The sequence below is a fragment of the Pseudorasbora parva genome, chromosome 17 (genome assembly GCF_024679245.1).
Source record: "Pseudorasbora parva isolate DD20220531a chromosome 17, ASM2467924v1, whole genome shotgun sequence".
NCBI classification, from domain to species: Eukaryota; Metazoa; Chordata; class Actinopteri; order Cypriniformes; family Gobionidae; genus Pseudorasbora; species Pseudorasbora parva.
Genome location: NC_090188.1, coordinates 34,904,521 through 34,929,293, shown reverse-complemented (window position 1 = coordinate 34,929,293; position 24,773 = coordinate 34,904,521). Strand labels below are relative to the sequence as shown.

At 38.5% G+C, this 24,773-nt stretch overlaps 1 protein-coding gene across 2 annotated transcripts in view; it reads right to left on the bottom strand.

The window, feature by feature from the left end:
• rps6ka2 (ribosomal protein S6 kinase, polypeptide 2) overlaps positions 1 to 24,449 on the bottom strand; it is an 88,666-nt gene extending 64,217 nt beyond the window's left edge. Inside the window, exon 1 of one of the 2 annotated variants that reach the window (XM_067421443.1) lies at positions 24,012 to 24,449. In XM_067421443.1, the coding sequence (XP_067277544.1) occupies positions 24,012 to 24,110 (99 nt within the window). In that variant the 5' untranslated portion in view covers positions 24,111 to 24,449. The remainder of the gene's footprint in view (positions 1 to 24,011) is intronic. The other variant, XM_067421442.1, reaches the window with a different exon arrangement.
• Positions 24,450 to 24,773: the final 324 nt, after the last annotated feature.

Below are 24,773 nucleotides of genomic sequence, written 5' to 3'. Positions count from 1 at the left end.
GTTGAGGCTGAACGCCAAGAAGAGTGTGCTTTCTCCGGCTCAGAGAACCACTTTTCTAGGTGTGAACTGGGACTCGGTAATTATGCGGGCGCAATTATCGCCAACACGCATAGCATCGATCCTGGCAGCCGCCAAAGAACAGAAGCTAGGCCGAGCCATCACTGTGAAACGGTTCCAGAAACTGTTAGGTCTCATGGCAGCAGCGTCCAACGTGATACCTTTTGGCCTACTGTACATGAGGCCACTGCAGTGGTGGCTCAAAACAAAAGGGTTCTCCCCGAGGGGAAATCCGCTCCGCACGATCAAAGTCACGCGGCGATGCCTACGTGCTCTGGTCATGTGGAAAAACCCGGGGTTTTTATCTCAGGGTCCCGTGTTGGGGGCTCATGTTCGTCGCGTAACGCTAACGACAGATGCCTCTCTCACGGGCTGGGGGGGCGACCATGAGTGGTCGCTCATCCCAGGGTCTATGGCAGGAACATCAGCGGCACTGGCACGTAAATCGGCTAGAGATGCTCGCAGTGTTTCTTGCATTGAAACAGTTCCTGCCTGACCTCAAGGGGCCACCATGTGCAGACAACACATCGGTGGTCGTCTATATAAATCACCAGGGGGGTCTGAGGTCCCGTCCGTTGGACAATTGGCACATCGGATCCTCCTGTGGGCCCAAGGGAAATTGCTGTCAGTCAGAGCAGTATATATCCCGGGGGTCCTGAATCAGGAAGCAGACAGCCTGTCGAGGCAGGGGCCGAGGCCCGGGGAATGGAGACTCCACCCAGAAGTGGTGGAGCTCCTATGGAAGGTATATGGGAGCTATTTGCTTCGGCGGAGAGTTCTCACTGCCCGCAGTGGTTTCTCTGACCCATCCAGCCCCGCTGGGGTTGGATGCCATGGTACAGGGGTGGCCGAGGCTACCTCTGTACGCCTTCCCCCCGATTGTCTTGCTTCCAGGAGTTCTGGAGAGGGTACGCCGGGACGGGGCCCAGGTACTCCTAGTGGCTCCGTACTGGCCGACCCGAGTATGGTTTTCGGACCTGATATCTTTCCTGGAAGGCTCTCCGATGGAGATTCCGACCAGGAGGGATCTACTCTCTCAGGCGGGCGGGAGATTCCTGCACCCACGCCCAGAGATGTGGAAACTGTCGGCCTGGCCTCTGAGGGGGCTAGGCTCATAGAGGAAGGTCTCTCGGCCGAGGTCGTAGAGACCATCCTTCACTCCAGAGCTCCGTCCACGAGGAAACTGTACGCTCTGAAAGGGAAACTTTTCTCAGCATGGTGCAGAGAACGCCAGTGGGACCCAGTTAACTGCCCGGTTGGTACAGTGCTGGAGTTTCTGCAGGCAAGGTTCTCGGCAGGGTTGACCCCCTCCACAATAGAGGCGTACGTGGCGGCCTTGGGTGCCGTCCACGTCCCTTTGGGTGGAGTGTCTTGGGAAGACACCCTCTGATTACACGTTTCCTCCGTGGCACTTTAAGGTTGAGGCCTGTTATGCACTCGAGGGTCCCAGCATGGGACTTAGCCTGTGTTTTGCGGGGCTTGTCCGAGCCTCCGTTTGAACCCTTGTAGGAGGTGTCGGATAAGTTCCTCACCTCAGGGACTATATTCCTTTTGCTATTTCATCTCTCAAAAGAATAAGAGATATTCAGTCCCTGTCTGTAGGGCCCTCATGTCTAGAGTTTGCGCCGGGGATTTCTCATCCCAGGCGGGTTATGTCCCCAAGGTTCCTACGAGCCCACGAGTGTATGTTCTTTACTGTATACTGTATATTAGTACCTCAGCTTGTGGAAAAGATGACATTTGATATGTGGCTTTCTTATTATCACCTCTGTTTTGTGATGGTTGTCAAAGTATATTATTAAGGTAAAAAAAAAAAACTTTTGTCATTTGTTATATTAACATTATTTCAGTTATTCAATGAATAAAACCACGTGTTGCTACTGTATTTTTAAAGTAAAGTTCTGGCAACCTTCTGTTTTTTTTTCCTTCCTTCTCAATTTTCACCCATCACAGAAATGTTTATTTGTAATAAATTTATTTCTATGGGATGCTCTGTAGCTCTTGTCTGAGGGTCAGTTGTGTTTCAATGCAGTTATAATAATCTCTCTACAATGTGCTCTCTCTCTTCTCTCTCTCTCTCTCTCTCTCTCTCTCTCTCTCTCTCTCTCTCTCTCTCTCTCTCTCTCTCTCTCTCTCTCTCTCTCTCTCTCTCTCTCTCTCTCTCTCTCTCTCTCTCTCTCTCTCTCTCTCTCTCTCTCTCTCTCTCTCTTCTCTCCTCTCTCTCTCTCTCTCTCTCTCTCTCTCTCTCTCTCTCCTATAGCCGGGTACCCCAGAAGATAGGGAGGGTGCCTGCGGAGGGGACAGTCTGGATTCCCACTGGATTGCTGACCAAAGCTGAATTATGCATCCCACACAGAGACTGAAACAGCTCAGAGCCCTTAAACCGGCTTATGTCAAGCCATGCAAACGAATAAATAAATGTGCAGCTGCATTACATAACCAAAGTCCAGCCCAGGCCACTCCCGTGGCATAATGATGAGTTCACTGAGGATATGTACAATCTTCAGCCTCAGCACAGGGGCCTGATTACCAATTCTGGCAGCTCCTGTTGAGCTACGCGCATAAAAGCCAAGCCAAGCAAAAAAGCCGCATGACACCTCAACGTGATCGTCATCAGGATATGATGAAGAATGATAAAATCTTCTTTGGTGATAATTTACCTTCAGATCATGAGGATGGTGCTTCAGTCTCTGACAGAGGAGAGACTGGGGCTAGTGTATAAGATTTTAAGAGCTGTGAATTCTATTATTCAAACCAAATCTCCAATATCATCTTATTTTGTTAACAGCTCTTGCTAACAAAAAATAAAGCCAAACATTCAGAAAAGATTAATGATACATTTAATAATCAATGTACGTTTTAACTGAAAGGTTGAATTGTGTTGCTATATGACAGAAATAGAATTTAAAAAAAAGAAAAAAAAGAAACGCACCTTGAGAAATATTCACTGGAGTAAAACATGTGACAAGACAACTTCCCCTGGTCTTCACTTTATATAATGAAATTGCTCTCGTATTCCACATTCAATTTAAATGCAAGGAAATGAGAATAAAAAGATTTTGTAACTTCATGAGAGAGATAAAAAACTTTAACAGACCAAACAGGCTTTTCAATTTAGTTTTCAATTTAGGATTCGGCCTCAGTGGTTCCATTTTCAGACTCATCTCACAAAAGGATTGTCTTTTGATTGCGTGAAAGCTGTGCTACAGCAATCATACGCAAATAGATAGTAAATTAATTTCATTTTGCTCACCTAACTGAGGTTTAACGCAAACCCTCGGGGGGAATTTTATGACATCACAAGCACACTCCTCATGTGAAGTCTAATAACTGATAAAATGCAGCAGATTAACAGATTTTGCCTTTATTGCATCCAAGACAAAGTAAGAGTGTTTCATTTGATTTTATAAAACGGTTGGTCCTACATTCTGATTGGTCAATAGCTATGTTTTAACCAAGCAGCAACCTCCTCGAGTTTCTGTTGAAACAATTACAGAAGTAACTTAAACTGCAATTCCTCGACTGCCACATCCCGCCTCTTTGTCCATTTTCTGTTAACTGGGCGTGAAGCGGGATGATGCGTTGCCAAGTTGGCAACGGGCCAGCTCGTCCATATTTACGCTTAAAAACTGCTCTGCAGAATCCTATGGGTGACGTCACGGACACTACGTCCATTTTTTTTTTTTTACAATCGGTATTAACAAACAAGTCTATGACCACTTCACCCTCACCCAACAGTATAGTGTATCACTATACAACACCCTTAGCATGTTTGATCTCATTTGTATTGTTTCATTGAAGCTTACAGTATTATGTAGAGAGAGAGAGAGAGATTGAATGAGCGAGTTTTATTTAGATAGCATTTTCCTTCAAGTCAGTCCATCTGTTTGAATGTCCGTTGCAATATCTTGACCTTTTAACAGTTAAGGGGGAAACTATTCCAGATACAGCACAGCCTCTCGTATTTTATGGTGGGGAGGCTTGAGTCCTGCCCCTTTATTTGTGAAAGTGCCCTTTTCGCGGTAACCGCGCAAACACGATTTCTACTGAGGGGACACCCCCAGCATCTGTATATGCTTTTTACAATAAAAGATTTCCTTATTCAAAAGAAAAAGTAGTATGACCTAAAATGATTTTATCCAATTAATATCTAATATTTTAAATTACATGGTTTGTTTACTTATTAGGCACTTATTAATAGTTTCCATTTCATTTTCGAGATTCTGCCTTAGAGGCCAAGAAAATGTCTAGTGTTATTTTCTGCTTAAATACACTTATTTTACATGTAAATATGGCTCATTTTAGAAAGACTTGATGAAATATGATATGAATAAATCACACATAAATACTCAGTGGGACCAGATGAAACATCTGAGTAGAAATGGTAAACACTGTAGATCACAACCCAGCTTAGACAAATCACTGGAAATGAACACCATGATGAAAGTGAGCTGGTGTACATTTCAAATCTGCTGGGTTGCTTGATCAAATGAGGGGTAATATATATTTATTTTAATAACACTTAACTTTTACTTTGGTCACAGGTTCTTCTTGTTAATTTCATGTAGGAGTATTACATGTTCAGTCTGTAGGCAAGTTGTTAAACTTTATGGCGAAATTCTTTATATTGTAATGTCCTCACTATGTTTACTAAATTCTACGAATCTTGAATGTGTCAAGAAGAAAAAGGAATAATTATGTGATATATGTCCTGTAAAGCATTGTTGTTGTATGCTGGAGTCAGTGATTTGAATAATTTGTCCCAAAAAACAACAACAACATAACCCTCCTGTCATTCAGCACGTATTGTTTCTTTACAAAGTCACACACACACACACGCACACTGTGTGTGGCTGGTTAAAAGTTATTAAATGTGTGTAATTTAATAGCATTACTTAAGGATATTCTGTGTAATAAAAAAAAAAATAGAAACAAAATGGGACTATTTTTGAAAATAAAAACTATTTTTGAAAATAGAAATATATAAATTAATGCAACCATTAAAAATGAGATGACACCATATCTGGTAGAAATACACCCTTAAAGTAACAAATGCAGGTTATCAATTTTACAGTGTTAATTAAATATCAATAGAAATGTCCAAATGTATTTTAAGTATGAAAGTAAATAGCATGCTGTCATATATCTTAAGTGATTTACAACATAATTAGTGACAATTTACCTGGAGCAACACACACACACACACACACACACACACACACACACACACACACACACACACACACACACACACACACACACACACACACACACACACACACACACACACAGTGAGGAAAATAAGTATTTGAACACCCTGCTATTTTGCAAGTTCTCCCACTTGGAAATCATCATGGAGGGGTCTGAAATTGTGATTGTAGGTGCATGCCCACTGTGAGAGACTTTAAAAAAATATTTTTTACAATTTTTTAAAACTATTTATTTGTATGATACAGCTGCAAATAAGTATTTGAACTCCTGTCAATCAGCTAGAATTCTGACCCTCAAAGACATGTTAGTCTGCCTTTAAAATGTCCACCTCCACTCCATTTATTATCCTAAATTAGATGCACCTGTTTGAGGTTGTTAGCTGCATAAAGACACCTGTCCACCCCATACAATCAGTAAGAATCCAACTATTAACATGGCCAAGACCAAAGAGCTGTCCAAAGACACTAGAGACAAAATTGTACACATCCACAAGGCTAGAAAGGGCAACGAGAAATTGCCAAGTAGCTTGGTGAAAAAAGGTCCACTGTTGGAGCAATCATTAGAAAATGGAAGAAGCTAAACATGACTGTCAGTCTTCCTCGGACTGGGGCTCCATGCAAGATCTCACCTTGTGGGGTCTCAATGATCCTAAGAAAGGTGAGAAATCAGCCCAGAACTACACGGGAGAAGTGGAGGAACACCATCCCTACTGTGAAGCATGGGGGTGGTAGCATCATGCTTTGGGGGTGTTTTTCTGCACATGGGAAAGGCCGACTGTACTGAATTAAGGAGAGGATGACCGGGGCCATGTATTGCGAGATTTTGGGAAACAACCTCCTTCCCTTAGTTAGAGCATTGAAGATGGGTCGAAGCTGGGTCTTCCAACATGACATTGGGTGCATTTACATGCACACCAGTAAGCTGATAACTCCAAAAAAATCAGCTTATTGAAATAACCAGTTTTCCCTGTTTACATGCAAACCAGTAAACTGACAACGCAAGTAAACCGCGTTTACATGACTATTTATAAACCGGGTTATTTTCTTGTAGTGACGTCAAAAATAATAATGTCCGTATCTGACTTCAACTATTAAGTCCGTATTCAAATGTTACGTCAGTTGTGATGTTACATAAAGCGTGCACCATGTCAGTGGAAGATTTACAGCTCATATTATCCCTTATGCAGTTATGCAGCATTTTGACTGAACCTCTTCTAGGCTAATTCTGCTGCATGAGAAAAGAGAACACCTCTTTACAATTTTGGGGGTCTTAAAAGAGTCTGCGTTTGTGATATATGTCCTTATTTCATGCAAAATGCTAGCTCGCTCTGTCTGGATGCGTTTAAATCTGCTCTAAGTTTACATTTTTCTCACCTATCACACATGCGCACTTCAATGAGCCGAAAGAAAGCAAGTTAATGCGTTTACATGCAGCGCAAAATCGAGGTAAGAGGAAGAAAACTACCTGTCCCAACCGGTTTATGCTTACGCCGTTTATGACCTTACTCCGATAAAAGAAAACGGGTTACCGCGTTTACATGACCATGATTGTCGGCTTATTGGGCATAATCGGCTTAAGAACGTGCATGTAAACGCACCCAATGACCCGAAACACACAGCCAGGATAACCAAGGAGTGGCTCTATAAGAAGCATATCAAGGTTCTGGCGTGGCCTAGCCAGTCTCCAGACCTAAAACCAGGGTTGCCAACTCTCACGCATCTGGCGTGATTCTCACGCTTTCAGGCTCTGTCTCACGCTCTCACTCCGCCCAACTCAATCTCACGCCAAATTGCCAAACCTGCTTTTGATATTAAACAAAGCTATAAGCTTTAATTTTTTTAAATGTGTTTTAATGAAATTCAAACAATAAATAGCGTTTTGGCGCTAATGTGGCATAATGTTAAAGCCAGAGCCCAGAGGCGTTGAAAAGCGGAGTTGCATGCTCTCGTCTCCCTGCGGCGCGCTGGTCACGTGGCCCATGAGCGCTCAATACTTCTAGCGCCGTGCCAATGAATTTAAATGGCTTAAGCGGATACACAACCGTTTCACCATATAGATGTTTGCTGCAAGTTTTGGTAAACAGTACAGCTTAGTGTTTATTGATTATTAAGTCAGCCATATTTACAGGATCGTTTTATTATGGAGAGTGCAACATTGTTAACATTAATGTTATTCTTGTATTTAGCCCTCAGGTATTCCTTACTAATAGGTCACACTCATACTCATTAAATTATATTTATTGAATATTTTGAGGAGGTCTTTTGGTACTAAATACTATTTGTGCAACAATTATTTTCAATAAATGACCACTTAAAATATTTTTCTTCTAATATTTGTATTTCTTCTAAAATTTATATTACAATTAGTGTAGTAATTAATATTAAAATGGAGAATTCCAATTCAAAGAGGCAAATTAGAGTCATTTGTGGCTAAAAAATATTAATGTTTATTTGTAATGCCATTAGGTGCCTTATGGCTCTTTAATAAATATACATGTATCTAATCTAGTTGCTCAAAAATATATTGCAGTCTTTGCATTCTAATAAATATTTAGATATGATGATCAAACACTAGATTTCTTTAAATGTGAAATTTCAAAACTTAAATAACTTGGATCCTAATCTTTTTAATGAATAATGATACTTATATAAGCAGGAATGGCACATATAATTTGACCCAAGAAATCTTTAAACTAGTGCCAAAACAAACATATTATTATGAGTGCCAAAACAAACATATTATTATATCTATATTACTAGATATAAACTGATACTGAATCAAGATCAAAAGCATTACCCCCCCCCCCCCCCCCCCCGGCCCCCAAAAAATCTCACTCCAACCTGAACTTAAAAGTTGGCAACCCTGCCTAAAACCCAATAGAGAATATTTGGAGGGAACTCAAACTCTGTGTTTCTCAGCAACAGGCCAGAAACCTGACTGATCTAGAGCAGGGGTTTTCAAATCATTCCTGGAGCCTCCCCAGCACTGCACATTTTGGATATCTCCCTTATTGGACACACCCAGCTCAGGTCATGGAGTACTAAACTAATCAGCTGATGAGTTAATACAGCTGTGTTAAATAAGACACCCATCCATCATATGCAGCGCCTTTTACCATACAGAAGCCTAACCCTTTAAGAATCTGAAATCGGATTGGAAAAGTAGTGCAAGTAAACATATCTATTGAGATGCATTTCTTAGGGGGCTGCATATGTTGGCCGAGTGTCTTATTTAACACAGCTGTATTAACTCATCAGCTGATTAGTTTAGTACCTGAGCTGGGTGTGTCCAACAAGGGAGATATCCAAAATGTGCAGTGCTAGGGAGGCTCCAGGAATGGTTTGAAAACCCCTGATCTAGAGAAGATCTCTGTGGAGGAGTGGGCTAAAATCCCTCCTGCAGTGTGTGCAAACCTGTTGAAAAACTACAGGAAACGTTTGACCTCTGTAATTGCAAACAAAGGCTACTATACCAAATAGTAACATAGATTTTTAAAAATGTGTTCAAATACTTATTTGCAGCTGTAGCATACAAATAAATAGTTAAAAAATCATACATTGTGCTTTCTGGATTTTCTCACAGTGGGAGAACTTGCAAAATAGCAGGGTGTTCAAATACTTACTTTACTCACTATATATATGTGTGTACAGGACCTGATGGAGTGGAAGAAATTAAACACCATGTATTATTTGCAACAATAGACTGGACTGTAAGTAAGTATATATATATATATATATATATATATATATATATATATATATATATATATATATATATATATATATACACTAGTCTAGTACGTTGTACTCTCAGTGAACAAGTTTTCCTGCAATGGTGTCAAAAATCTGTTAACATCTTGCTGCAGAACACTGCGGCATGACTGCTGCGATGGTCCTGAAATCTAAAGATGGATCTTGAAATATGGAACACTGTAGTAGTAATATCTGAGATGCTCTACACCAGCCTACACAATGGCTGCGTCGGAAAACCTAGGCAGCGGACTCATTGCCTCACTGCCTTATGAGACAATGACTTGTAAGGCAGCGCTTTGTGCATGAAGGCATGAAACTGAAAATGATTTCGGACAGACTTCTAAGTCAGTGTAACGGTTTAATGATCTATTCTACAGCAAAACAGAGAGAGCTTTGGTGGGAAATAAACAAATACTGAATTACTACAGTAGTCTTTTTTATCGCTAGAAATGACATCAGCAGTGGAAAATGTTGGTCAAAAACGCACATTTACACTCAAACTGACCAGCACCAACTTTCTTTTATGCTGTCTTTAAAAATCGATCAGATGAAGGTATCTCAGTTAGGAGACAGGAAGCAAACATTAGATTCGGACGTGCCTTGATGCATTCCTGCCTTCAAATGAGTTTACAGGTTTCGGACACAGCCCTCATACCAGTTTCTGCCTGTGTGTGAGAGCTAACGATCTGCCTCAAACAGCTCTGCAGCACAAGTGACATTGCTATAACAAGCTATAGCACTAATTCAATGATTATTGTTTATGCTCATCAAGTCAAATTGCATTAAACTAAATCAAAATTCCAGTCCGTTTTATTTGTCAAAATGAAATAAGGCATTCGGTGATATTTCCGGTAAAAGAGGAGGTATTGGTCACAATACAAAGTAAAGGTAAACCTCCCTTCACCCATGGCCTTGGGTCCCTTCATAAGGATATACATTTAAAAAATAACTGAATTTGAAAGATTTGCATAAACAGGGTAAGAATTGCAATAACATAAACTAAATTTGCATGCACTTCATGTTGTAACGATGCGATGAATCAACAGAGTGGGGCTCCAAATGCAATTTTATTAAGACAATGATCCACAATCGAAGTCCAGAGTAGAGACAGGGTCAAAATATACTCAGACAGTGCAAACCAACAAATACAACAAGGCAGGGAACACAGGCAAGAGAGTAGTCCAGAAACAGGCAGGTGATCCAATACCAAGAAACACAAAACATGGAAGACTGCTCAGAATTGTAGTTTCACACTTAAAAAGACTTCGCAGTGAATGACGCAGTGAACATGCCCTGTGTCCCAAGTCGCATACTATCAATACTAAATAGTATTTGAAAATAGAATTAGTATGTCCCAAATAGTATGTTGAAAAGAGTATTCCAAAGATACCTGGTTGGTTTACTATTTCCCGTCCAAATTTGAAGTATGGATCGATGCGCACTCTAACGGCTGATATTACCCACAACCCATTGCGAGTTGGACGAGAATTCGATTAGAACTACAAACGTGGGTAAAAAGCATTAGAAAAAACACAAACACGATGGATGTGCGAGTCCGATGGTTAAGTAGAGAAGTTTAGATAAAGGGGTTTGAGTGACCAACTATCAATATTTAACCTGACAAAAAATATATTTATTCATTGTTGTCCACATTATATTTCACCTGCAGTAGCATTGTGAACTTTTGTAATGACACATTTGGCCATTAACTTTTAAATGCATAATTATATTTAAACTGCAAACACATGAGGAGAGTCTCTGCATTAAAGACCCACACATGGCAGATCAATGAGCGGCTACATTTCTCTCCGATACGGTAGGAGATTAAACTGAATGTGGATTTGAACTGTGACGAATCTGATGATGATTGACAGGGCAGTTAAACGGTGACGGGATGATCATAACTAAGCGACAGAGTCCGTTAAAGATGGCAAAGTAGTATTTCCCGAAGCTTGCATACTTTACTGCTACACACTCAAAAGTACATACTTTTTCTTCACAAAAAGAGTACATACTTTAAGGACATAGTATAAGTAGGCGAATTGGGACGCAGCAATGGTTTAAATAGGATGAGGTGATGTGGTTAATGATACACAGGTGCAAACAATGATGGCTGATAAACAGGGCAAAGGATTATGGGAAATGAAGTCCAGATTGAGGATTAGTACTAGGGTGGGAGTGCCCTCTGGTGGCGATTGGAGGGAGCCACAGAGGCTTGATTTGTGACACGTAGCGCAAAATAATTGATTTGTGATGATGATTTTTATAATAATTGATCTTTTTTTTACAGATCATGTATTCACAATCAGTTATAATATTTGGTGTTAAAGATCAAATGTTGAGGTCAAAAACCTTAGCAAACACAAATAATAATTGAAATAAATACATTTTCAGACTTAGTTTCAGATAGTTTAACTCTCGGTTGTTAACAGCTGCTAAGAAACTCGGATCATCCGCGGTGATCGGTGTGCATTTACCTTCATTTATCAACTGCTTTATCCAATCCGAACTTACAGAATATGTTTTATAAGATATGTTTTCACATAGTCCAGGGCTGCGTTTTCCAAAAGCACCGTAAGTCTAAATTGATCATAAAAACGATCGTGAGTGTGATTTTAATATTAAGGTCTGTTTCCCAAAAGCATCTTAACTTAAGTAGCACTTGAAAATTATCGTACGAGTGCTCTGGAGTAACCTTAAAGCTCTAAGTGTATCGTAAGAAGACAGAGTTATGAGGTCAACTACAGGACACTCGGCAGATTACACTTTTAACTTTATTCAAGTGCATTGTGATAATACTATAAGTTTTTCTTTTTTTTTCTTTTTTTTATGAGGGCAGGAAACAAACACAAATATTATAAATACACATCTGAATTAAATGACAGCAAAAAACATTCCTCTGCAGTGCCTTCTTCCTGCCATTTCTTGCAGACCTCTTTACCCGATCTTTTAACCCCCCTTTCTTCTGTTAATTTGGTAGCAATGTTCTCCCAGATGTTTTGTTTCTCTTTGTTTGTACAATGCCCTTTAAATCTGTTGAAAATAATATCTTTTCCCGCTCCACCTCCTCTAGAAGGGTATTTATTTGTCTTTTTGATAGGTATCTTTTCTTGTTTTTTTAGTTCAGCCATTTTCTCAGTGCATCAGCCTGTAGGTAGTTGCTTTATATAGATGTGTTTTGATTGCTAATCCACATCAGATGACAATTATCAGGTGAATCAGCACTTCACAAATGGAGAGTGACTCTTAAGGAGCACTGAGAGCACATTCTCGCGCATTCATGTTAAATACATTTTTGGGAAACGTGCATGGAATTGCTGCTAATGATCGTAATTTTGCGCTCTTTATAGCCAAGATACATCGTTATTGGGAAACCCAGCCCTGGATATATTTGACACACTGTGGTTTGAGTTTTCTCAACTTATAGGGTCAATAGTTGTACAAACTTTGTTTGAGTTATCTGTTAACTTTTTCATATTAAATAGTTGAATAAACTTTAAAAGCTAAATTTGTCAAACACAAGTTGTATTTTTTACAGTGTACGGTCCTGCACACTGCGATTTTTTCAAAATCCTTTGCGAATGTCCTTGTCAGACTGTACGAACATGATCCCGATGTAAGCCATGTCACTCTGTAAGATCTCAGTTGGCATTAATGTCAGACTGAACGATAGTGAAGGGGCGCTAAAAACGGAGGCGCGTAAGAAAACTCGTCCTGAGTTTTATATCAATGAATGACGCGTTGGGTGACAGTGAGCTGCATTACACGCGGGACTGAAGTGCTGAAATCGCACAGTGTGCACCCGGCTTAAGGTCAGTGCTCTCAAAACAATTAGCACTGCCATATTTTAGCGAAACTGTATTAGACTGCATTGTTTTCAGTCAAAACATTTATGAATGTAAAATTATTGTGCTCACCCTCTCTTCCAAACAGATTACATCTTTTATTATTACATACACTCAAAAGCAATATTATTTCACATTATATTTACAAAAATGCCCAGTAGTTCATTGCATGTACAGATTTAAAAAGTTCAATTTTGGAGCTCACTGAAGTCGTTTCAAGACAAGCACGTGTCATAATATAATCTATACTTGCAAATCTGACACGTGTCAGCCTGGATAGTGTTGCATAATCTGATATGGATATAGATCTGTTAGATCCCTGCATAGAACTAAATGCCAGGACTTTATCTTAGATTTGACTTCAGCTCCTGCATAAGTAGATTAGCCATATGATGAATAGTTAATAAACTCAACATCAAATTATCAAATTATTGATGACTCTGTACCATTAATGTGGAATGGTGAGAGCAGTAATACATGGCTGTTAAAGTAATACTATCTTTCTTCTATAAGGCGTCGTATGATATGGTAATAGCATGATCGCAAATAACTTCGCTGTTTTGTATTATTAATAAATATGTTTGCATCTAGATCCTGCTTCTTCGTCCTATTTCCTTCATCTGCCGTGACATTATTACTAGTATTTATTATTGATGTTGATATTACTATTATAACTGTACAGTACTTAAATATTTATAAGCCAAGTACACATAGGTTTAAGTTAAAGTAGATAATGTTTTTCAATTTGACAAATAAAAATAATATGTACATTTGTACAATACTAACACTGTATACAAAGTATATGTCTCACAGTATCAATATAGCAAAAGTAAAAAACTGTACAGAAATAAAAAGTTATCGCTAAACATTAAAAAGTTGTCTCTTATCGCTAAAATAATTAATACATTATACATTTTTGTAAACTAAAAGCAATTTTTTTTTTTTATGACAACCATTTAAATAGCTTTGTCTCAAAAATATATTAAACACCTATAGCTAAAAAGTATAAAGCAGAAACTTTATTTTTTAATTCAGTGCATACAACTTAAAATGTGTTTTGGGTCCAAGCAACTCAAAATAATAGAGCATTTCATAATCACAAAATTAGTATTAGTATAACTACTTTTTAAGTAAATGTCTCAAAAGTATTACATTGAAAGATAATTATTATATTGTAAACATTGTTGGACGATGTTCTGGTATTGCCTTATGAACTGTGATTACATTGTAAGTTGCTACAATGTGTTCACAATGTAATACATTTCTTATACAATGACCTATTGCATTATGTAAAATGTTTATTACATTGAAAAATAATTATTACATTATGAGCTCAAGATTTTATTACTTTTTAAGAAAATTGTTACACTATTAATATTTTATTACATTGATAACATTATGTGCAGTTATGCATTATACTTGGTTATTATGTTATGAATTACTATAAGGTTATTGATTTTCTAAACCTGTAGCTGCCATTAATTTTAATAATTCAATCTTTAATATTTGAAAATACTCTAGCATCAAACACTTAGTCTGCCTACGCTATCCATGTATAAACAATTACTAAAATTTATTTAAGGTATATTTGCAGGACTGATGGAAACCACATGAGGAAAATATGAGATTGAACCTCTTCCTAAATGCTTAGGATCCTCTCAGGTGTCTCTTTGCACAATATAAAAAACGAAATATCGAATAAATGCCAGTCTCCACTAGATTAAAAATGTTTCTCACAGATTCACTGCCTGAAATGCAAGGGTGAGGACAGCGGAAATTTGTTTGCATTCATATTTGTATGTCAAGGTTCATTAGCAGAATCAACATAAATACCTTACTGATCAGCCTGAAAGTTTGATGTAAAAAAAACCTTAAAAAAACAGACCTACAGACCATAATTAACTCCTAAATAAAAAACCCACTGCATTAAAAATCCCTTTGAAATAGAATATACTGCATGCATTAAGGGTCACACACACACAGTTGTTTGCAGTGACGTCACAATCTGACATCATACATTGATCTTTTCCTCTTGCCTGTTGATTACTGATCGCACATTTAATTAAACCTGTCTTCTTATCATTTTACCTTCACATGACTGCTTCCGCCAAACCTGATGACTTCAAAGCGCTCAGTGATGCTGGGCCTGTGCTCTAGCACTAACTTAATTACTCCAGCCATTCCATTTCCCGCACTGTGTTATATGCTGACTACTACACTTATTACTTTTGTTGAAATAATATCAGATCTCCGGGGCTCTTTGACTGCAAACTGTCTTTATCTCAAGAAAAGGTTACAGGACCTTTATTAAATACTGAGAATAAGCATCTAAACTTATAATGCTCAGAATTACCGACATTTCAAATCTACAATATATACATCTATTTAGTTTGAAAATATATTTTGTGCACAGAGGGACTTTATTATAGCCTGAAGATCATAAACTAGGGCAGTCAGATGAATCTATTTTATTTTTTTCTAATGGTGTCAGAAAGTTATAGATAGCTGTTTATTTGATTTTGGATGAAGAGGAAATCCACCGGCATGTCCACATTAACATGCATATAACAATTTGCTCATAGTATCTATGTGTCTTGAAAATGCACAGCCTGAGTAATATTCCAGTTTCTCTAAATCTGAATAAATCAACATGACACATGCTTTGTATTAATCTGAATTCTACATAATGTTGAATGAGGATTAAAGAGTTTATTTAATTTCTGTGCAGAATTACTAAAAATGATATATCAGATCTCCAGTCTTTGGAATATATGAGAAGCTGTCATGCACATGCCTTTTCAGAATTAAGAACATTCAGAAAATGCTTCTTAATGAAAATGATGCGCATGTTAATGTGGTCACTGCGTTTGTAGCGTACAGTACATGCAGTACTTTGCCAATCTAAAAATAAGCAGCATATGGATTTCCAATATTTCAATCCTGTTCTGGCAATTGAACATTCCATGACCTGTCATTTCAAAAGGCTGTGTTTAGTTGGTTTCAGCGGTGCACAGAGCTTTAAACTTCCCCATCAAATCAAAAGAGGGCTATCCGTCCATCAGAAATTCATTTCTGACAAAAGTGGCAGCATTTAGATACATAACTGCTATATGGACAGAAAACATGCTGACTCAGTTTAGAGAGCTTCGGCCCTACTTTAACAATATGAGTGCATGGTCTGATGCGCAGGTGCAATTAGGGCATGTCCGAATCAACATGTCCTCCAACCAATACGCCTTGTCACTTCCTTGAAATACGACCTATATGAGCTTTTACTAAAGTTTTGCCCCTATCGACAATATTTTAATTAATTAAGTACAACGCACAGGAGCATTTTGTAAAGTTTTCCTCCTATTGACAGCAGGACACTTTCATTTTAAAGCATTTTTCCCCTTTTATCTGCTTAATATTTCAGGTTTTGCATAGCTCAGTTGGTAAAGCATTGCACTATACAACAACATGTGATCATGCGATCGTGGGTTCGATCCCAGGGAACACGTGCTCATAAAGTGTGTATCCACTATAAATCACTGGGTAGGTTTAGGGAGGGGGTGGGTGTAGTTGTAAATTAAAAACAATATTTTTGCTAAATGGAAATAGGACAAACGGTGGTAAAAAGTCCACACATTGTATTAAAATGAACACGCATTTTGATTGGTAAAGATAGTCATACATCATTTCATGACGTCAGACGCAACGCGACACTGTTATTATTTTTACGCCAGCTAGAGGGCGCATGACTTTAAAATGTAAATATAGGTCGTAATAAGGTGCTTGAAAAACGACCAATAGAGTCGTATTTTTTTGGAGGACAGGTTGGTCAGAATCCACTTTTGCTAGTTTAACGATGTAAAAAACGGCATCTCATGATCAAAAAGGATTGTCCCTAGTCTCTTAAAAAAATCAAGGGTTGTGTTTTGGGCATAACGTGCAATAAACCAATCAGTCACATCTCCCATTCCCTTTAAAAGCCAGTTGCGCTCGCACCATGGCGGATCCGCAATTTACATGGCGTGATTTGCGAGCGGAAAGATTGAATGTTTCTCCAGAGGGGAATACATTTTATTTTTAATATTTAAAGCTACGCTTAGTTTTAGGGGTGGGCGATATCTCGATATTTAAAATATATCGAGATATTTTTTCAAATCGATATGGATTTGGACATATCGTATATATCGATATATTGTTTATATTTAATTTTGATTCCGCCACTTTACTTGTTTGCCTTTCCTGTGCTGTGCTCGCTCCCGCTCGCGCGCCTCCCGCCTCATTGCTTTTGTTCCCCCTCCCCTCGCGTGTCGTCTCAGTGCACACGCCGGCGTCCACAACCAGGTGAGGATTAGTTATCATGTTGACAAGCGCGCGCGTTGTTCAGGACTCAGTTAAGAGACCATGTTTTCCTTCTAACACAACTGCTTACTAAAATTTATAAAGAAATATTAATGTTCATCATAGTTCAAATCGCACGTTTCACCCACAGTCAGGTGATTGACACTGGTGCGAGACGCACTCTCAGTCGCAATCATGCCAGTTTATGATTTGTGTCTAACTGATCGCATGGTTTTCGGTTAAAATGTCAAAATGATCGCATATCATTTGAAAACATTTAAAAAGTATTGCAATATCATTACTATGATTATTTTGTCAGCTTTATCACGGGATTATGATGAACAGGTTTATTCACGTTTTAACCAAGAGGGAAAAACGCGACATCCCGCGTGTCCTGAGACACGCGGTGCTCTTCTGTAAGTTGTACTGTATCATATTATCATATAGCCTACCTTCTGACATTCATATTTCGTTCTGTAACTGGAAAAGAAGTGAAATTCAGCTCATGTGTAGCCTACATATTCCGCATGATGAGTTTGAATTTGGTCAAACTCATGACAAACATCACTGTTTGAATTTTGATAAAAATTTAACAGGAAATGGTGTTATGACAAAATCAGTTTATTTATATCTCAGTCATGCCCCCATCTTTCTGCAAAATGCTTACTGTTTTACTGTTAAGTGTAAAAAAGGGAGTCTTTGATTCATCTTTTGAAAGCATGAAATAAATGAAAAGAAGGCAATATTATTTATTTTCTTTTACAGTTAAATTATTATTATTTATGTAATCAGGGAGTTTTTTCTTTTAAATGTCGCAAAAGCACTTTGTTCCTACATGAACTGACTACCTCTTTGCACTTCAATAAAAAAAGAAAAGAATTTGTGGTATTTGGCATATTTGTTTTTGCTGTAGTTTTTAGGGGGTTATTTTTCCTGTAAAGATATCGAGATATATATCGTATATCGAGATATAGCAAAATATATCGAGATATATTTTTTGCTCCATATCGCCCAGTAGGGCTGGGCGATATGGCCAAAATTTCATATCCCGATATAGCTCATTTGATATCCCGATAACGATATACATAACGATATAGCAATTTTTCTGTTAATTCAGTTTATGAATAGTCTATACAAAATTGCAATGTGGAAATGCAGTTTGAAATGATATACAAAACAAATAAAGGTAGTATGGACTACATTTTTATTTTTTTAGAACCTTTTTTTCAAGCAAGACTGTTGGTAAAGTTAACACCTGCCTAGGGATGTTAACCGATGACCGTTTGACCGATGGCTGACCGTATCAACGTTAACCGATCAAAGTTGTCGGTTAAAATAAATAAATAAGTGATCTCTAAATTAGGCTATTATACAGTGGACTAAACGCTACTACAGGTGGCCGTCTCATTCCAAAATCTTTTTGTGTGATTGAACATATCCCTCGCACTCAATTTTTCATAACTCGCCTGTTTGTACTTAATAAACCAATAAAAACATTTGGCGCGAGGTCACAGCGTTTGGGTTTGCGCGCTCACAAGGTTTGCAAAAAGTAAACACTCGAGGTTAGAGCCAGGGCAGATGACAGTATGAAGCGTGCATTTCGCTTAAGATGGGCTTACATTTGGAAATATATTACATCTTCATTTCAGTGGTAACACATAAGGTGTTGATCGTCTTTCTTTATTATTGTTAGCACTACCTCGAACTAAAGCGGCCTCTTCGGAGCTGTCATTTTCTTAAATGAGCCGCGGCAATGTTTCAAATGAGCTTCTAACGCTGGACAAACCACAAACGCCTTTATTTTCAACGCGATCACCTTGTACCCAAACCATTTCGAAACTAAGGAGCCATTTGTCCTCTGATTACAAACAAGCTCCTCTGCGGCGCGTTTGCGGGACTAGTGTTTCGCGCTGTGGGGGATTTTAAAAAAGTGACGTGAGTGGAAGGGAGGCGGCAGCGTGTGTGTGTGTGTGTGTGTGTGTGAGAGAGCGAGCGAGAGAGAGACAGAGGGAGTGCGGCTCGCGGCTGTTATTTCAAATAGCGCAGCATATTTTAAACTAATCGCTTAACCGGTTTCAACCGGCTAATGAGGCTCGGTGGTCGGTCAAGAAAATGTTAAGTTTTCGCCATCCCTACACCTGCCTTTAAAATATTTCAATATATGGCTATAGTGTGCCACGCGTAAAAGCCCGTTGCAGCGTCTGTGTCTGAAATTTGTTTTGAGCGCTTATGCACCACTCTGGCATAATTACTCTGAGAATTACCCTGGTCTGAACCGCGTCTACTACCGTCTTCCTTCATGTTTGTTTATGTATTGCAGCGTGCATGGGCAAGCCGTGGCGTGAGGTGAGGTGCATCTGGACGTAAAATTCTGCCATAAACGCCTTATCGTGGCGTAAGCGATAGAGCCTTATATAAAACGATAGACATTTTCTATCGTCCAGACGATATATTTCGTCATATCGCCCAGCCCTATCGCCCAGCCCTACTTAGTTTATTCTTAGCTAAAAACACTTAGTTCTTTCAAAAATATATGTGCTCATTAATGTATATTTACTTCTTTCAAGTAATAAAGTATTCTCGTAAGTTTATAATATGCCATTGAAAATACATACGGGTGAGGGGTTCGAATGCAGGTCGCCATGTTGCCCCTCCATCTTGAAAGTACATTAGCCAAAAAGGGACATACGTGGTAAATTCAAGCTTTGCCTTTCGCGTTTAACACTCGATGGCACCGTGTCGAATGTGAAGAAGGGGATTGCTTGAGACTGCTATATGAAAACCTGAAAGCCTAAATGATATAGCCTACAGTGTAAACTTTGCCTTACGCTAGTGATGTCGTATAATATACAGAATAACGACAGCACTGATAAAAGTTACTTTACTAAGGTTAGCTTGCATTCATCTGGGAACCTGATAGCTGATGTTAGCAATGAAATGGTAAAAAAATAACGAAAACGAAAAACTATTATTCATTTTACATAGATGTCATAACCTACATGTTAAATGACAAATTAAATAACTTCAAATTATACGTTTTCTAAAGTAATCTCATCACTTGAAGGAACACTCATGGACGAGGTCGAACTGGAAGCCAAATCGGACAAAACCGAACAAAATCGGCCACCGTAGGAGTTCAAATGAAATCGGAATTGAAAGGAAAAGAAACTAATATTCACTGGATGGTCATACACCTTTTCACCACTAGATGGGGGAAAATACCACACAGTGTAGTTAAGTGTAATTAGCCAAGTATAAAAAAATACTGTGCTATTGACTTTAGAACAGGTTTTTGTTGGTCAGTAGCGCAGTCGTTTTCAGTTGCCTGGAAATAGCAACACGCCAACAATGCGTCTCAACACACCTTGTTTTCAGACCATGGGTGAACAGATGGGCACGAGTGTTAAACAACGTGGAGCTGGGCGAGAAAATGATAACTGTGTCGTAGGGATGTCAAAATTAATCATTTCTTCGATGCATCGCGATGCAGACTAGGACAATTCGGTATCGGTTCAGTAATAGACCATAACCAATTATAATGCTACTGAGTTCATGTATAATGTTATTTGTCACGTACGTATTTTGTGGTAGTATATGACATTCTTCTTTCAGACAAATACAATCAGAGTTATATTTAAAAAGTCCAGGCTAACGTTAATCCCAGCAGTAGTTGTAGTTGTGTTTGAAGTCCATAAAAAATGCAGCTGTCCGTCAAATAACGTGCTCCACACGACTTCGATGGGTTAATAGAGCCTTCTGATTTGATTCGATACGTTTGTGTAAGAAAAATATCTATATTAAAAACATTATAAAGGAAACCTGCCTTGAAGTCTTCCATTGTAACCCACGCCTGTTTAAGCCACAAGATGGCACCAGCGTTAACCATAGAAGTAGTACCGGTCAAGATAACTCGTAGTACCCGTATGAGCGGGTGTTATCTGGAAATAACGTACCGCTGGAATGCGCGATTGACCAATCAGAATCAAGTATTTCACAGAGCCGTGCAATAAGTTCTTATAACTGACTTTGAATTGAATTGAACCGAATCGATGACATGATAATCGTAATCGAACCGAACCAGTTTAGGTTCACACCCCTACTGCGTCAGGCTGAAATAAGCAAAAAACACTTGTGTCACGCCTGCCGCTACCCTTGCCTCTTTAAAAACCTTTTAAAAAAGGCAAAATAAGTATAGTTGTAATCAATAAAGTAGCGGGTTTAAAGTATTGAGTAAATATACTGTACTTAAAGGTCCCATTCTTTGCGTGTTTTTGAAGCTTTGATTATGTTTACAGTGTGTAATATAACATGAGTTCATGTTTCGCGTGTAAAAAAAACACAGTATTTTTCACACCATTTACTTATCTGTACACTGCTGTTTCCTCTGTCCTAAAAACGGCCTGATGATTTCCTTGTTCTATGAAGTCCCTGCTTCAGAAATACATAACGAGTTCTGATTGGGCCAGCGCTTCCCGTGTTGTGATTGGACAGCAGCTTAGCACACTTTGCCCGGAAAGGTCCCGCCTCTGACTATAAACGGGGAGATGCAAGCGCTGAATGCGCGCTCTTCTCCACGTGGGAGAGCAACAACACCACGCCCCCTTTTTTGCGTGTTCTTGTGGGGTTAGTCAACAAACGGTTCTAGTGACGTCATTACATCCCTGCACTTCCTGCAGTAGTCCAAACCGGCCGTTCGCTGTAGGCTTTGAAAGGGAACTTCTATTAAATAAAATATCTCGCTTGGCATTGAACTTTGAGCTTCATCATTTTACAGGTATTATTTATGCTCAAACAGCAACAGTACACACTAATTAAAGTTTGAAAGATGGAATCGCGAAGAACGGACCTTTAATGATATTTGTGGCTTCTTTGTAATTTGCCTGAGTTTCAAATATATTAGCAACTTTTACTCTCTACTTGACTGCAGTAAGTAAAATACTTAAGTATTGTTAAAATCAGGCATTGGTCTTATTGGTTTACTTAAAGGAATTCAATTATTAAAGGATTAAAAGGGATTTAAGGAAATAAAGAAAATAAATAAGAACGGTAAAAGTTCCAGTTCTATTGTAGATATTAAGTAAGCTATTTCCAAACTTTTTATTTTTTAGTTAAGCACTCTTTCACTAGCCTAGAAATCTAGATGCACCTTATTGGCAGCAAATCTAATTTTCAGCCAGGGCTTGCAAGCTGGAAAAACAAACTCTAGTCAAGCCAATCACATCGTGTATATAGTCGGTGGGCAGGATTAACATAATGACAGTAGAGTTGCAATTGTTCCATGTGCTATACTTGAAAGAAGCTGGCAAACAGCGGTCTTTCGAATCGGCTTTGACCTCGACTCTGGAGGAGTCCGGTGGTTACAGCACTGCTATAAGATACTAAAGCATATACAATTTATAACAATTTGCTAGCATAAACGTGTTCTGTTGTTTTCATTACATTACATGCACATCAATTTAGTTTACATGTATCAGAGACAAATCAAAGTTAGGTCAATTTGATCCTCCATTGGACATCATCACAAGGGCACAGATTCTTCATAGAATGCAACTATTTTGAGGTCTTAACTATTAATACTGAGAGACAGGTATGTCAGGTTTAATCATTGTCGCCAGCAGACATTTGAGGGTTCAGCAAAAACAGCACAGGACTGAATGACGAAGGGTCCACAGCTGTTGAAAACCAACCATGCTGTTTATTGCTATACTGCTGATGTTGGTGTACTGCCTCTGATGAGAATCCTATTGCAGTGCTTCTAAAATTGTATAATAATAAATAAAGTAGCTCTGTCTTGAGCCTAAATATTTTCCACAAAAACAAAAAAAAAATATATAATTTTACAATTTTTAACAGAGGTCAATTCTGTATAATAGGAGCCGAGGAAAAAATACAGTGACATTGTTAAAGACATTATGGAAAATCCTTTTGAGTAGTATATTGCTTTCCTGTTAAAAATATTTGTAATGCAAATTGCACTGATAATAGCAGGTGGTATAAGTATACATCATATTAAGATGAGTGTAAAGAGTGTAAATGTGATGCACACATGAAGACAAAACACCAGAGTAAACATAAATGCTAGGAATTTACATGAAAAAAAAAAAACTTTAAATACAACATAAATGCTAAGTTTTTTTTATGCAGGGAAATAACCCTTTATCAATTTAGAAAATCATATTTTTACCAAAATATATATTTTTAAACAATCTTTTAAGTTAATAATGTGCAATAAATATGCTGCTTTTATAATAGGCTATAATTATTATTGTTTACATCATTCTTTCCTTTGTATAAATTGTACCAGTCACACTACAGCTATAGGCCTACATAAAAAGCGATACAATTCTCCTGTAGGACAAATGAAAATAAACTATTTTAAGATTTTGCAACTTCTGCAGCTTTGTCTATTGTGCAGCTTTAGCAATTAATCAATGATACAAAAAAATAAACAATTCATACTATAAAAACTGCAGTGGGATTTTGTTTGATTCCAGGATCCTTTGGGATAGTGTGTTCCAAATTAGAAATTCAAAATGAATCAACATTCCTATATTATTCTTTTGACTAGTTCAGGCTAATGCAAACCAAACCAATGAGAATTATGATGGAAGAAACAACGCATGTTTGGGGGGAAAAACCTTTGTTAACAAATCTGAGCAACACTGAAATATTTGCAGTTGCGTTTCCACATTTTGCACTTCAGCACAACTTTACACCGCCACGGTCAGATTTCGGCATTGTTTACAGACACTCCACGCCTTTAATCTAAGGATTTAACACACATGTTGGTAAACGAAACAAATGAAGCGATACTCACCTCTAGTTTGCATAAACTCGAGCTTTTGGATCGCGACTTTCTGCGCAGGTAGACGGAAAACCATCTTCTAACCGTAAATTTGCGCATGTTCGTATCCATTTTCCTGGTTCGCCTGCTATCCTCAAATTACAATTTATCTGTCCAGCGTTTAAATCCAGATCAGCACAACAGTAGGGATTTACAGTCGCCTCCCCTCCACTAATCCATAATGCTCACTTATGAGGGGGTGAGGCCATGACCAAGCCAAACATGCAAGTTCGGGAACGATTGCTGACGCTGACCCGTCCCACTCAAACGGACGCGCTAGTTCGGTTGTGGCACGGGAGAGATGACGGGAGCTGTCCTCAGAACCACATTCACACTCATGGTGTACGGAAGAACCCTCCCCAGTCACTGAGCTTCTTAAAGCTGAAGTGTGTAATTTTTATGTTGAAAATTTTCCCCTATTCCAAATAAATATGTTGAAGGAACTATAGCAAGCCATTATAGTGCAAGCAAATTCATATGTTATTTCCCCTGAAAACAAGGCTGCTGATCTGTGGTGCTTTCAAATCTGGTCTTTGCTGCAACCAATAAATGAGTTTGGGGACAAAATATCTTTTTTTCTGGCCAATGGATGGGGAGAGAGAGTTTGAAAAGATTGTTTGAAACAGTTCCATTGCTTTGAACTGTATTAACTTTAAATGGGTAATATACTGTATGTAATACTGTTTTGCTTTTTATTGCCAATGTGTGAACTTGCAACAAAACTTAAAAAACAAA